Here is a 15,268-nt window from a genome sequence, read left to right as displayed (position 1 = left end):
GAGAAGGCTCTGGGGAGACCTGATGGCGGCCTTCTCGTCCTCGGAGGGAGCTCACACACGGAGGGACCGTGACTTCTTACGCGCCCTGACAGTGTCCCAGCAGCGGACTCGTCGCCCTGCGCACACCAAGTCGGTCATCGCCGCGTCCTTATGTACAGAGTGCAGGCCGAGGCGCTCGGCGGCTTCCATAGAAGGACGCAGTGTTTCCCGATGAGGGCCCTGGCACACGCCGCCCCAAGCAGCAGCGGACACCGGGCGGCACCGCCGGACCACACGAACGCGCAGCAGGCACAGGCTCCGGCCCTGCACGGCCTCCTGCACGCCCCTCCCCTCCACCCCTCCTATTGGCCAGCCCTTCCCCGTTCGGCCATCTGATTGGTTTTCACTGCTGCCTATTATTGGCGCGCCCTTCATCCGGCGCGTGGAGGCGTGACGTCACTCAACACGACGCGCCGCGCGGTGGATGGGGGTGAGCGTCACGTGACCCGGGGCCGCGGCGGTGCGGGGCTGAGGGGAGTGAGTGGTTGCGGGGCTGGCGGTGCGTTACGGGGCGTGGGGGGTCCCGTAGGGCTGGGAAGGGACTGCGAGGCGTTCCGATGGAGCTGCGGGTGCCTGGACGTGTTTGGGGTCCGCGTGGGGCTGGGAGGGGGGCGGGGAAGCGGGGGGTCTCATGAGGCCGGGGGAGCGCGGGGCTGTTATGAGGGGCTGTTATGCGGGGTATTCCCCTGAGACTCGGGAGAAGGGGCCGGGGGTCTCCGTGCCCGACAGGGCTGTTCTCCCCGCGATTCCCCCTCCTCCCTTTCGTTCTGCTCTTGCAGACCATGGCTGCCCCTCTGTCCCCCACGGTGGTGCTGGGTGAGGCCTCGGAGAGCGACTCGGAGCCGGAGCCGGGGGGGACCACAGCCGGGACCCGTGCGGTGGGGCTGAAGGTTCCTGGGGAGGCGTCGGAGACTGAGGAGGAGGAGGAAGAGGACGGCGTGTCCCGAGTGCCACTGCCGGGGGTGTCCTGGGGGGGCACCTCACTGCTGCAGCAGCAGCTGGGGGCGGGAGAGGGGCGGCTGCGGGGTGCGATGGCTGAGGCGCTGGGACGCGGTTTCAGTGGGGCTGAGCGGCTGCTGGAAGGCCACGAAAAGGGGGAAGCGTGTGTTTGTGTGTGTGTGTGTGCATGAGTGTGTGCGCGTGAGTGTGTGCGCGTGTGTGTCTGCGTGTGTGCGTGTGTGTGTGTGCGCACGTGTGTGTGAGTGTGTGTGAGTGTGCGCGTGTGTGTGTGCGTGTGTGTGTGAGTGTGTGTGTGTGTGTATGCGTGTGCGTGTGTATGTGCATGTGCGTGTGTGTGTGTGCGCGCGCGTGTGTGTGTGTGCGTGTGTGTGCGTGTGTGTGTCTGTGTGTGTGTGCGTGTGTGTGCGTGTGTGTGTGTGTGTGCGTGTGTGCGTGTGTGTGTGCGTGTGCGTGTGTGTGCGTGTGTGTGTCTGTGCGTGTGCGTGTGTGTGCGTGTGTGTGCGTGTGTCTGTGCGTGTGTGTGCGTGTGTGTGCGTGTGTCTGTGCGTGTGTGTGCGTGTGTGTGCGTGTGTGTGTCTGTGCGTGTGTGTGTGTGTGTGTGCGTGTGTGTGCGTGTGTGTGTCTGTGCGTGTGTGTGTGCGTATGTGTGTGTGTGTGCGTGTGTGTGTCTGTGCGTGTGAGTGTGTGCGCGTGTGTGTCTGCGTGTGTGCGTGTGTTTGTGTGCGCGCGTGTGTGTGAGTGTGTGTGTGTGCGCGTGTGTGTGTGCGTGTGTGTGTGAGTGTGTGTGTGTGTGTATGCGTGTGCGTGTGTGTGTGCATGTGCGTGTGTGTGTGTGCGCGCGCGTGTGTGTGCGTGTGTGTGTCTGTGCGTGTGTGTGTGTGTGTGCGTGTGTGTGCGTGTGTGTGTCTGTGCGTGTGTGTGTGCGTGTGTGTGCGTGTGTGTGTCTGTGCGTGTGCGTGTGTGTGCGTGTGTGTGCGTGTGTCTGTGCGTGTGTGTGCGTGTGTGTGCGTGTGTGTGTCTGTGCGTGTGTGTGTGTGTGTGTGCGTGTGTGTGCGTGTGTGTGTCTGTGCGTGTGTGTGTGCGTATGTGTGTGTGTGTGCGTGTGTGTGTGTGCGTGTTCGTGTGTGCGTAAGTGTGTGTGCGTGTGTGTGTGTGCGTGTGCGTGTGTGCGTGCATGTGCGTGTGTGCGCATGTCCGTGCGTGTGTGCATGTGTGTGTGCGTGAGTGTGTGCGCGCATGTGCGTGTGTGTGCATGACTATGGAAAAAGAAAAGATGATACAAATGGGAATTTGGGAAAATGAAATGGGAAAATGGACATTATCTGATGGATGGGTGGTTTTACCAAAATCAGTAGCTATGAGGGTGTTATGGAGGTTCCATGTTACATTGGGGTACTCAGGCCTTAGTGGATCAGTTTGCCAATAATTATATGTGTACAGGGCTATATAACATAGCAAAGGGGATTGTTAATGGATATATGACTTGCTGGAGGGTGAATGCAAAGAATATGAGAAAAAGAATCCCAGGAGGGCGAGAATTGGCTTATCAACTATTCGCAAGGATCCAGTTGGACTTTACTGAACTCCCTAAAACTGGGAGATATAAATATTTATTAGTGATTGTAGACCATCTTACAAACTATGTTGAGGCATTCCCTAAAGCAAGGGCTACAGCACAAACAGTAGTGAAGGTACTATTAGAAAATATAATTCCTCGATATGGAATTAGAGAAGCAATAGATTCTGACAGGGGACCTCATTTTGTGTCAAAGGTTACACATGACACAATGAAAATTCTAAGGATTAAATGGGAATATCATATTCCTTGGCACCCTCAGAGCTCTGGTAAAGTAGAATGAATGAATGGGGAAATTAAAAAACAACTTAGAAAATTAATGATAGGAACTAAGACATCTTGGATAAAATGCTTGCTGTTAGCTCTGTTAAATATATGTGTGAAGCCCAGAACTGATCTGGGAATTTCACCTTTTGAAATGCTGTATGGTATGCCCTATAATCTTGAAATACCTCTTGGTCACCCCCATTTACAAGATGATCAATTAAAATCTTATACAATTAATGAATGGGTGCAAGGAACTACAAGAAGGATCTGATTGCACAGCAGTCCCCATTGGAGATAGCAATCCATAGGATACAGGCAGGGGATGGGGTCCTAATAAAAACTTGGAAAGAAGCTACACTAACACCACAAGGGGAAGGTCCCTATGTTGTTTTATTTACTGCAGAAACAGCTATTCGAACTGCAGAGAGAGGATGGACTCATGCCAGACGTGTTAAAGGACCCATCGGTGACGAGAAGTGGGAGGTAGCTCCCGGGAGTGACGACTTGAAGCTCACACTGCGACAAGCCCAATGGGTATTCCAGGTAAAGGCTTCCCCTGAAGAACACTACTGCTGCTGAGAAGAACTAAGAAAACCCCTCGTAGCTGGTTGCAACCCAGTTGACGAGTGAGGCAGAGGAGTGAACTGTGGGGAAAGATGGGCCTTAGGGGTATCCATTGGTACTTGGGGATTCTCACAGTGATCACATTTTGTATAGCAGAACAGCGCCACCCACACCAAGCTTCCTTACATCCCTGTGTGACCTGGTACCTATACAGCCCAGTCTAAACCAAAAGGGTTACTATTTTTGCCTAAGCTCAAACCCAGGGAGGGGATACTGTAACCACCCAGGCTCATATTACTGTGCCTATTAGGGATGTGAAACTATTGCCTCAGATTGGGCACCTGGGGCTGGGCAGGATAAATATCTACAAGCAGGGCATGGACCCTATGGGTGCATACCTCCTAACCGAAACCCACAGTTGGGAAGATGGGCTGTGTGGGGATTTAAGACAGAGAGAGAGAGAGAAACATCTGCCAGCAACTATGGATAAGTGTAACAAATCCAGATAACCCAGTGTGGCTGTTAGGGAAAATATGGGGTGTAAGTGACTTGCGGAATCAAACTCTATAGCACATAGATGGGTTATAAAGCAGGTATGTTTATTCCAGCGCTGGGAGCAAGGGGGATAGCTCCACCAGACTTGCACATGGACTTGTAAAATCTTGACACAGATATAGGTACATCTCATACATAGTCAATGATTTCTCAGAATTCTGATACATATTCAATAGTTGTTTAGCATGCAGACCCCCTCTTGTTCTTATCAGGGGGATGCAACTCCTCTTCTGGTATTTACAACATCTATTCTCCTCCTTGCCTGATGTCTTCCGTGAGGTCTCACTCCTTACCTGCATCCTTCCTGCTCTCCCAGGCCCCTTGTTTCCTTTAAACAAAGAGGGAAGGAAGGGAGGGGTGCTCTGGGGGGGGAATGGGAGGGGTGGAGGAGGGTTGATGTCAGACTGTGAAATCAATTTTTTTAATCTTAATTCTGCTTCAGAAACAACATCTGATTCCCATGCTCTCTGCTTGGTATTTTGTCTTTTGATGCAAACACGTAAGCCCCATTGGTGCCTGGTTCAGCAGTTCAGCTTCCTTTGCGCCCTTTGCCTGGTTGTAGGGAAGGTGGCAGGCTCTGATTCAATGAGGGTGTTGTATGGACACAGTATTTATCGCCATGTATCCAAAGGTGCAACAGTTTCTGGAAACCCAGGTGGGATCCTATAGGTGATGGTTCTCTTGCCACCAAGCATCCAGTTGCCAGCAGTGGGTGAGTTCACTGGGACTTTGGGGATGGGAGGTGCCAACTAGCAAGCCTTCAATATCTGCTACTAAAATCAGGCTTGGAAGCACGTTACACGTGGGAAATACACTTGGTGCAGGAAAGGGGATTTCCTTAGCCATCAAAAAAAGATGAAACTGCAGATCTATCAACAAAAATGTAAGCACGTGACACTCGACTTGGCGGGTCTGTGGGAAGGTCAGCTTCTCCGTGTTTGTATTTCAGCCATCATCCTCCACACTGGAGAGGATTTATCCGCTTGGCTTGCTTAATTGCAGCACGTTTCACACGCGTGGATAACCTGTGCATATTGCGTCACTACCTCTGTGGCCTGAGGTGGTGCACCAGGCTGGAAATAATGCCTTCTTGGGGTTGTTGAAGCTCTGCAAAAGTTTGCCAAGCAAAGTTGTGGGTGCTCCATCCCTGGAGGTGTTCAAGGCCAGGCTGGATGGAGCTCTGGGCAGCAAGACTCTGTGGGTGGCATCTCTGCCCGAGGCAGTGGGGCTGGGGTTCTGAGTTCTTCACTGTCCCTTGCAAGCCAAGCCATTCTATGATTCTGCATTTCTATGATGTAAGCACCAGCCCCACAGCCCTGGTGCAGTGCATCACAAGAGCAGCAGCCTGCGGGGAGCCACCACCCGGAATCACAGAGATGTGAGGTCACAATGCCCCATCCTATGACTGTGCTGAGCTGCGTCATGAGCTCACAAGGCCTGGCTGCAGGCTTGGCTCAGTGCGACACTCACTGTGGCTGCAGCGGTGGTGTTGGAAGCGTGGTGCAAGTGTGGGGGCGGCCATGGACCCTGCCCGCCTTGTTCTCTTCCTCCTATTGGTGGCCATGAGTTTTCAGGAGAGCTGTGCTGCTCCGTGGCGAGCACGGGGAGCAGGTGAGTGGGTAGAGATGGGACCCAAACTGAGCAGCGCTGGGAGCAAGAAGTCAGGCTGTGTCCCCACGGCCCTGTAGTACACTTCCCTGGGGCCTGCCTTCCATGGGGGTGTTGCTGGGTAGGGGGTGATGGGCATCTTCTTCCATGTAATCTGTGAGAGATGTGGCACGTGGCCCGGAGAGAGCACTGCATACGCTGCCAGGTGCCAGCCTACGGGTCATCCCGTCCACCCTGCAACTTTGGAAATCATGACCTGAGTTATTCTCCCATGCCCCACATCCAGTTACTGAGGGAGAAGGAGATCACATCATATAGTGTATATAAGTGGGAACTTATCTCATCTGTTCTTGATTCTAGATGATGAGCTTCGTGCTCCCTTTCCGGATGCTCCTTTGGATCCGGACTTCATGCCTGTGCCTGGGGGACAACCCAGGGGTAAGTTGTGAGTGTCTGTTTCCTTGGAGGCTGAAACGTTCATGCTCTCATGGTTTACCTGGGTGCAATTTTACTGGAGATCCTCTCCAGGTCTTCCAAGCCTGTTTGTGCCCGGAAGGGTTTGCACAGATGAGCCATGAGTATTTTTTCTCTCGGAGAGTTGCCACGTTTCAGTGGGAAGGTTACCACTGCCCCTCTGCAGCTGAGGGAGCCCAGACCTTTGTATTTGGGCTGTGGCATTCCCCAACCACCGCCAGACCCTACAGGTCACTCAGGGAAAAGGAGGCCCCCACATGTGCCGGAAGCTCTCCTCACCTGTGTCTGATCACACTTGTGTCTGCAGGCCCTGTCCCCTGTATGCTCTGCTACTCAGTTGATGCTGTAGTGTGTGACTAAAACTTTTCATGGGTCTTTGGTTGCAGAAGTGCCCCCAGTGTGGGCCTTGCCCGGTCATCGGTTTCCTCCTGTGCTGGAGCCCAGCTGGAATCCCAGCAGTGAGTACTCTGTCTTCACTGACTTGGCTGACTCGCCGCTGGTCTTCAGATCTTCATGCACATGATATTTAACTTCATACATTCTGTTAAGGTCCGGAAAGAGAAGAGGATGAATCCAAACAAGGAAAATACTCTCAGGGCTCATCCCGTCTCCTGAAGCGACTGCTGAAGGAAATGGAGAAGGCAGAGCGTGGTGGGTATACTTCAGTCTGTTCACTGTGGGACCTGGGAAGCTGAGGTGTGATATACAGGTGTGGGCAGGCTGTAGCCTGCACAGCAGGAAGGGATGGGTCAGAGCTGTGCTGCAGCCATGTTCCCTGTATCACCTTGCAGGTGCTGTCAAGCACCGGAGCTGGTCTGCTGCCAGATGGTCTGCATCCAGCCAAGACCCAGAGGCAGCTGCTCCCCCAGCACAACCATTACTTGTCAGAGCTGTTTTGTGCAGTCGTTGGCACCCAGATGGCAGCAAGTGGCAAAGTGGCAAGCGCTGTGCTTCTGTTCATCCAAAGCCCTCCGTGCAGCTGAGCAAGTTCAAGGCAGGAGGAGCATCCCGAGCAGGGTTGGCTGCCTTTGCTAATGCTGGAAATGAGGTGGAGATGCTAATTCTGAGGGCTTGGACTGTGTGTTAGAGCTTGGATTTCAGCCTGCAGCTACCTGGCTGTGACGGGCTGGTGACAGCACAGAATGTGAGGGCCTTGCACAGGAGCTGATTTCTCAAGAGGTGTGAGGGAGTCAGCATTGTCCAATAGCTGGGAGGGCCCGAATGCCCTTGGGTAACAGAGGGGCTCACAGTGTACTTGGAGGGGGCCTGGACTTTACCTGAGCTCGGGATTGGAGAAGCTCAGTTTTTGATGAGGGCACGTGACATCCCAATCCTACTGCCCTGCTTTCTTTCTAAAGGAACGGACCAACAAAGTGAGCGGGATGCACTCCAGGAAGGTGGATATCCCACACTGCCCGTCCCGGATGCGCTGCAGGAAGGTGGATATCCCACACTGCCCGTCCCGGACAGAGGAATGCAGGCAGCACCAACCGGCATGCCAGGTAATTTCTGTCCTATGATCATACGGTGTCACGAACCAGAGTCACTGCGTGCCTGCAGGCTCTTGCTGCCAGCTCTTGCACACCAGGTCAGCAGCCAGACCTGAGCGTGTGAGCATAGAGCACATGTAAAAGAAGCAGGAGTGTTTCTCCCCTGGGCTGGCTCTGGCTGTGCCCTGTGCTGGCTGAAGCCTGACCTTCAGCCTGGGGGGCGTCCCACAGGGGGAGCTCAGGACACGCATGCCGGGAAAAGCGTGAGGGATTCTGCTCTGTAGCTCTCCCCACGGACCAAGCCCAGACCCCAGAGTACAGCCCCAGCTCTCGGCCCAGAGGAGGACATGGGTAGTGCCTGTGCAGCCTCTCCATACCCAACGAGAGGTGGAAGCAATCATTCTTGTCCTCCGGTGCTTCGGCACCAGAGACGGAGGCACCCACTGACAAAATGACCTCTTGGGTCCATGAAGCACACTGAGAGATTATCTGTAGTGCAGCTGAAGGTAACGTGGGACATTGTCTCATTTCTTCCAGGGATGAACACAGGCAAAAGCACAGAGGATGCTGCTCACACATCTGTGCGGAAGCGCCACATTCCGGTGACGGTCTCAGCGATGCTGCTGCCTGCGCTGGTGCTGGCCGTTGGTTTTGGGATATGGGTGCTCAAAGACTACCTGTGAGTTGGCCTTTCCCCAGAACACCTTATTGCTGCATTTGGCAATGAAGCATTTGTGGTGCCAGGATCCTGGACGGCCAAATCAGCCGCTGGCAGTACACTGCCAGGACTTAGGTTGCAAAGTCTTTCAAGTTTCCCCTTATTTCCTGTCACTGAGTAGTGCTTTCTGAAACTCATTCTCACAGAGCGCGCAAGAGGGAAAAGAGAGCAGCAGAAGCAGCAGATGGAGCTGGGGAAGGCAACGAGACAGATTCTGACCCAGTCAAACAAGAATCTCCGTAATAGCTCCAGTCCGTTCCATTCTGCCATTGAAGAGGCCCGAAGTCTTCAAGGTCATCTGGAAGACCAGGAGCTTGAACTGAAAGCCATGAAAGAGATCCTTGGGAACAGTCCTGAGTGCTGCCTTCTGTCAGAGGATGGCCCTGAATGTGAGAGCAGAGCTTTTGTCCTTCATCCTGCATTCTCCAGGACAGGTATCACCAGCAGTTTGAAGATTCTTAGCTCGACACAGCTACATTCCTGTTGAGGGTCCTCATGAGGACCCAGAAAACGAGCTTCCTCTGACTGCTGGACAAAACGTAATGTCTTTGGAGATGTGGGTGAGAATGGCTGGTTTCAGGGAGAGCTGACAGATGGCACAAGAGGACTGGTCCCTTCCAATTTGGTTGCGGAGCTTTCAGTTGATGAACTGGATACACCTGGAGATCCTGTCAGAATTCCTGCACTGCTCCATCTGCAAGACTACCATTGCTCCACTCAATGGAACAACTCGATGTTGAGCAGAATGTGGTTGAGCTCCTTCGGGAACTCTCTGAGGCGACTGACAGCGGAACTGCAGAGCTTTATTGTATATTAAAAACAACCAAACAACTGTCCCCTCCCTCTCCCTTCCCCTCGCACCCCTCCACCCCCCCCCCCTCCCCCCCCCCCCCCCAAAAAAAAAAAGACAAAAAAAACAAAAATAAACCCTAAAAAACCAACAAAAAACAACCCACCCCCAATAAAACAAAAAACCAAAACCAATTAAAATCTCAACGCTATTCTTTTTCTGGGATACACTGAGGTGACGCTTCTTCTAGCTTAGACTTTGCAATGAGTTTGTGTCACGGAGTTCTCTCTAGAGCTCACTCGGTGACAGTGGGAACAAACCCAGGGAGAGAAGGAACAAAGAACCTCCCCTCTCTAACAGCGCGGTGCGGCGCGGCCGAGAGGGGAAGGGAAGTAAGATTGCGAGTGGGTCTAGGAGGGAAAAAATGAAAAAAAACCAACGATCTGAGAATGAACAGCAGTTTAACGAACCCAGTGACACTAAACAACAACGATGTTGCAGAACGGCGGGAGAAAAGCAGACGACCACACCTGTCATTGACATGATCAGCGAATCTCGTTTATTCCTTGGCTGCGTGTACCTTTATAATACGGATAATTAGCTCATACATATTGCAAAAGTGGAGCTCATCATTGGTTCCCAATTACAAACTATCCCCGAGTATCTTAACAGCTTGTCGTTATCATCCTGAAAGCTACTCCCTTGCTGAGTTCCCAGAACCATGGCTAGTTTCTAACCATCACAGGGCATCCTGATGTTCTCACTGTCCTTGCAGGTGTTATGGCTGCTTGATTAACCGCACCGTGTTTACGACCCTTCTCAGCTAACTAGCTGTAAAAAACACTCTCTACAGGACCCCACAGATTACCTTCAGAATTCAACAGTTAGTTCTGTTTCCTTTCTGAGTGCATAACAACCTGAGCACATGAATTGAATGACGTGGCTTTTTAGTCTGGTACAAACTCTGCTGTACACTGAAACTTGGTCCATTTGTAAGCAGGACTTTGTCCATCTCTGCAGGACAGCAGAAAACCCTTTGTGCTAATCATGATGCCAAGAAGCAGAATGCAGCAAATGGCAGATGATCCAACTGCTTCAGGTGTTCATTTCCTTAAAACTGCGAATAATTTTGGACTGAGAGTTTGTAAGCAGAATGGAGCTCTTAAAGCTGTCAGAGATTATTCCTGCACTGTTCAATTCTATCTGCCTGACATACACAGGATCTCAGAACTGCGTTGCTTGAACTGGTGGAACTTGTTGAAGTGAACTGGGATGAGCAAGTTTTAGAACTTAGTCAGAGTGCTGTAAAAAATGGATAATCTCATGAGTATTAAGGTACAGGATTGCTATTTCTGCACTGAATTTGTTTTTATTTTACATGGCTGTGATCTGAAAGTTGCTTGAAACGCAGGCACCTAGGCACTGTTGTGTAACTGGATTTCACACGATAGGTCCTGAAATATCCTGGAATCTAAAACTCTGACTTGTTTTAAGTCTGCTGCTTGAGTATAATCAGGGTCATAGTGTCTGTGTGCAGTGTTTCTTTCCCTGTAATGCTCCACATCCTTTCATTTTGGGAATATTGAAGGAAATGGACTATGTGCCATAACTGTTGTTAGAACAAAGTATGCCTGGTGTGATCTTATGCATAGGTTCTGTAACTGCTCTTCACAGCTCAGGTGTTTGACCTTCCTTTTGGTGAAGGGATGAAATCCTGCTGGTTTCTATTTGTGCTTCTAGGCACCTTGAAGCTCTTAGGAATAGAACAATTGTCTCCATTTCTTTTCAATGATATCAGTAACAGCTCGAGTGCTGCTGCCCACTAGGTAGACCCAAAGAAGCGGATTACAGTGAAACAACACACGAGCTGGACCTGCATGAGGATCACTTTCAAGACAGTGGCTCTGTTGCTTGAAGCCTATTTGCTTCTTCCTGCCGCCACTCTATTACCAAGTATCAACAGCCTCTTTCATGATTCAACTTGCAAACGTTTGACACTAACCCTTGTGTTTCTATGCCTTCCTAGGTGATTCGAGCCCTTGTCAACCCCAAAGATCCAAACCAAGTAGTGATGTGCAGTGTGTTTCCATCAATGGAGAGTTCTTATTAAGCACAAATTGCTGCAATTCGGATGACAGCCTTCCACATTATAACAGTGATGGACACAAGGGGCTCATCCACGTTCATGCTCTCATATCTCCTGGCTCTGCTGAAGATGCTGACCTGAGCCTGCCAGACACAGCAGTCACCTGCCTGGATTGTGACCCAGCGCCTTTGCAGTGCTGCCCATCCCAAGCACAGCCCGAGTGCCCCAACAGCAGCACCACCATGCAGGAGCAGGTCAGCATCAGTGAGGTGAAGCTGAGCATCTTAGATGGGGACTTAGAGTCAGGCTGCCAGTCCCAGGCACCAGGCAGCAGCACCAGCTCTGAGCCACTCTCATCTTGACAAGAGGAGTCCCATCTTCACCCTTGACCTCTCAAGCCCTCCTGTCTTTTATTGAATAAAGTCACTCTCATGCTCAATCATCGCCTTGACTGCATTCTGAGTATTCATTCACAGGGATTGCAATGAATGCAACAAACAGCAAGGCAGCTCAGCTTGCAGCACTCTGGCTGTGGGGTTCGTGCAGGCAGAGCTCTGGGTTCCCATTTTGCCTGGCTTTGGGATGTCTGCAGCAAGATCTCTACCATTTTGTATGGGAGCAAATAATCTCTAGCATCCAGGCTGCTGCTCATGATAATCCCAGTCTTCCTGGCTGTCGCTTTGTGATACTTTTCAAAGCCTTTTGATACTCTTTGATGCCTTGGCTGCTCCCTAACACCTCTGTCCTCCTGCCGTGTTGACTCACGTCTCCCACTTTTAAGCTGGCTTTGCAGATCATCTCCAGCCCTGTCATCATCACGCTGCAGCAGGAGGTGCTCACCTGGCCCAATGTCTGGCAGTACTGCTTGTTCTGCAGATGAGCAGCTGCCTCCTCATCTCTTCAGCTACAGTAGTTTTCCTCAGGGCAGTTAGATGCAGTCATGCTCCTCTGGATTTGGTGTGTTAAATCCATGCTGCATGGCAGCAGTCAGTGCAATACAAAGGTGTTCTGTGTGCCACAGCATTTCTCCAGGGGCTGCCAAAGGTAGAAGCACAACACAGCACCATCCTTCTGACAGTAATGTCTGTGAGTGTTAGACATGTGAGCACTGCATCATCCCCAGCGTGTCAGTGCTTTTCCACACCAACCTGACTCTCACACTCTGCACTGAATGTAACTCTGCTCTTGTGGAGACAAATGCTTTCTGTCACATCCTCCATCCCTGCAACCATTTGCCGGTAGGCAGCTCTTGCAGAAGAATCAAGCAGCAGAACCTTTTGCTCACCCTACAGCATGCAAATGCTATGAAAGCAGAAATAACCTAGCGTGCTCTGGGTCTGCAAGGCTGCACAGATGGAAGAGGTAGATTGTGTTTTTGCAGTGGAAGTTTCCAGTATTTTCAGTACATAGTGTCGGCCCTAACTGAATGTATAACCCTCTTGTAAAACAGCTGTATAAGTAGTTTTTCCACCAAGAAAGTTGCTGAACAGAGTTAAGTTCAGACTGGGGGCATTCTGACATGGGTAGAATTGAGACAAGCACAAGATAAATACACAGGGTGGGTAGAGCCCAGCACAGGACAGAATGAATGTACTGACTTTTGGAAACATTGCCCTTCTCTGTCCGCAGAAAAGTACAAGGCAAACCTAAAAACAAGAGGTTGGTAATTGACCTTATATGGAAATGAATCCTAGCAACAGTCTGGAGGAGTCTGTGAGCCTGAGATGCTCAACCAATGAGAGCCATGAGAGCATCACCTGCATTGGGTTTAGGGCATAGAACAGAATTGATTTCACTGACTGGTGTGCAATTTCTCCCTTGCCAACAGGGGATGTGCGCGCAGTATTGCAATAATGAATAAGCACTGCTGCTATCGCTGCCATCTTTGCCTAACTAGAAATCTTTGACTTTGAGAGTTTCTCACACAAGACGTTCTTTCCGTGGTCTCTGCTGCCACCTGCTGGCCAATACACGGAACTGCCACTGTTGGGCGTTTGGTGCCGCAGGAAGCACAACGCAGATCTGAGTTCTGACCGGTCTACGCAGCAAATCCGCCAATCTTTATTGCGATAAGCCCTCCACATGGCATTGCGCATGCACTCGAACACGCAACAGGCATAGATTTCTCCTAACTCCTTGAGGAGCAGGCAAGCAGAACAACTGAGCGCACCACTGCTTGTGATTGGGCCACCCCCATCATAGAGATGTGTGTTAGATCTTTTACCCACCCCTGGACTGGCCTTGTTGTTTAACGATAACCTCTGAAATCTGAGTTACTGGTTCTACCACCTGTAGTGTAGAATAGGTAGCCAATAAATGCTTTTCAACTGTGATGTATCTTTATTCTGCTCCATGCCAAACCTGTGACCAAAACCTCATAGGGGTTCACAAAGAACTCTGGCTCTGCCAGAGCCCCCATCCAGACCCTTCTTGAGTTACATTCACATCTAGTTTGGCTGAAAAGGTTGGACTATAAATACTCAGTGCTTGGGCCTGTTTAACAGATATTTTTTTCCTGATTATGCTGTCCATCGATCTTTTTAAACTGAACTCCTGCTCTAATCTGCTCTTTAAACATTTGTTGTCTCAAGACCCTAATGGGTCCAGACTGGATTACCTTAGGGGCTGGACGCCTAAGTCATGGCAGCAGATGGTTCTCTGACCTTTCCACCACCATTCAGAGACTGCATCTGGCCGCAGGCACTCTTGTGTCCCCATCAATTGGGCAGCCTGTTGTATTACAGCACCTGAGGGCCACGGGGGGGTTCAGTATGGATAACATAGACCCATCCTGATGTAAAGGTGATGGCTGTAGGATGAGATCCCTCGTTCCTGATGAAACATTTATTGTCTGGGCTCTCAAAATCATCTTCATCGATTGCCTCTTTCATGCCTAATTCTCTAATATAATTTTGTTGGTCCTCCATAGAGGACCACAGGCTGATGTTTAATGGTATGTCATTCTTATTTGACCATGTTATATGTTATATGACACACAACCATAAATCATTCACTGATCAAATGGCTATCCTCATTATGTTGGACAGAGCATACAGTCTTTGCCTGAGGGCAGGGTGAGTAGTAATGGATGTCAGTTTTGAAACTTCCAGTCCGTTCACCACAGCGCTTTCTGCCTCCATGTCCCATAACCAGAGCAGCTATGCTGGCATTCTCTCTTGGTTTCTGTCTAAACCATTGTACTTTATCCATCAGTTCAGCTGCTGTATTATGGGCAGCAGGGTTTGGGGGGTTGGACACTGGTCAGGGCACTCCCACCAGCCTATCCTGCATTTTTTTTTTCATTTTTGGGTTACAATCAGTCAGATCTCAAATAGATCTAGTCCAAATGGAACCTCAAAATCTGATCTTTTAGTACCTTCATTTACAGAGTCCATTTTATACAGATTCCCTTGTACAGGGTCCCCATGGTCTTCCAGAGAGTTGTTACTGATCTTCCATAGGAGAATGATTGAATTAGGTTTTTTCCCCATCAAAACTGCCACCTGTCTTTCCAGTTTTTCAACACTGTCATTCAATAGCTGATTTGCATCAGCCTGAGCCTCTTCAGTTATGTTCAGACAGTTCAAGGCCATCAGCAGTGGCCATGCCACCATGAACACAGCTAACTGTCATTCTCAAGTTGTACGTATGTCTTTGCTAAGACCATGGAAATACTCAGTCAGGTGAGCCAGGGACTCATGGACCCTCCCTTCGTCCCATACAGGGCCCCATTTTTCAGTGACAGAAGCAATGCTGCATTTTGAGGATCCTAGGAATCCCAGGACATGCCCTGACAAAAGGTCATTCAAAGGGGTTGTCTTTCCCCATCCAAACCACCCCATGATATTCACAGAATCACAGAATTGTAGGGGTTGGAAGGGACCTCCAGAGACCATTGAGTCCAACCCCCCTGCCAAAGCAGGTTCCCTACACCACGTCGCACAGCTCGGCATCCAGGCAGGTCTTGAATATCTCCAGAGAAGGAGATTCCACAACCACCCTGGGCAGCCTGTTCCAGTGCTCTGTCACCCTCACCATAAAGAAGTTATTGCACACATTAGTGCAGAATTTTATTGCTCCAGTTTCTGTCTGTTTCCCCTTGTCCCGTCTCCACACACTGCTGAAAAGAGTCTGTCCTCAC

The 15,268-nt window shown here is 50.8% G+C and overlaps 2 protein-coding genes across 5 annotated transcripts; both read left to right on the top strand.

Moving 5' to 3' along the window:
• The first annotated feature begins 312 nt into the window (after positions 1-312).
• Positions 313-1,501, top strand: LOC107323797 (uncharacterized). Of its 2 annotated transcripts, none has more exons than XM_015883197.3 (2): positions 313-516; positions 819-1,501. In XM_015883197.3, the coding sequence occupies exon 2, from the start codon at positions 822-824 to the stop codon at positions 1,167-1,169; it is 348 nt and encodes a 115-aa protein (XP_015738683.2). In that variant the 5' UTR covers positions 313-516; positions 819-821; the 3' UTR covers positions 1,170-1,501. The 2 variants fall into 2 exon arrangements, with proteins under 2 accessions (XP_015738683.2, XP_015738682.2); XM_015883196.3 differs by having other exon boundaries at positions 313-538.
• Positions 1,502-2,002: 501 nt separating this feature from the next.
• On the top strand, positions 2,003-9,113 carry LOC146752912 (uncharacterized). Of its 3 annotated transcripts, XM_085531004.1 has the most exons (8): positions 2,013-3,385; positions 4,593-5,572; positions 5,930-6,007; positions 6,430-6,501; positions 6,593-6,694; positions 7,402-7,545; positions 8,071-8,212; positions 8,398-9,113. In XM_085531004.1, the coding sequence occupies exons 2-8, from the start codon at positions 5,482-5,484 to the stop codon at positions 8,492-8,494; spliced, it is 726 nt and encodes a 241-aa protein (XP_085387130.1). In that variant the 5' UTR covers positions 2,013-3,385; positions 4,593-5,481; the 3' UTR covers positions 8,495-9,113. The 3 variants fall into 3 exon arrangements, with proteins under 3 accessions (XP_085387132.1, XP_085387130.1, XP_085387131.1); XM_085531005.1 differs by lacking the exon at positions 4,593-5,572 and having other exon boundaries at positions 2,020-3,385; XM_085531006.1 differs by lacking the exons at positions 7,402-7,545; positions 8,071-8,212; positions 8,398-9,113 and adding an exon at positions 6,835-7,380 and having other exon boundaries at positions 2,003-5,572.
• The last annotated feature ends 6,155 nt before the right edge of the window (positions 9,114-15,268 follow it).

This window comes from Coturnix japonica, unplaced genomic scaffold, assembly GCF_054131305.1.
Source record: "Coturnix japonica strain WE unplaced genomic scaffold, WE-NBRP24 Scf040, whole genome shotgun sequence".
Lineage (NCBI taxonomy): Eukaryota > Metazoa > Chordata > Aves > Galliformes > Phasianidae > Coturnix > Coturnix japonica.
Note: the sequence above shows the minus strand (reverse complement) of the source record. Positions and strands in the feature narration are given on the sequence as shown.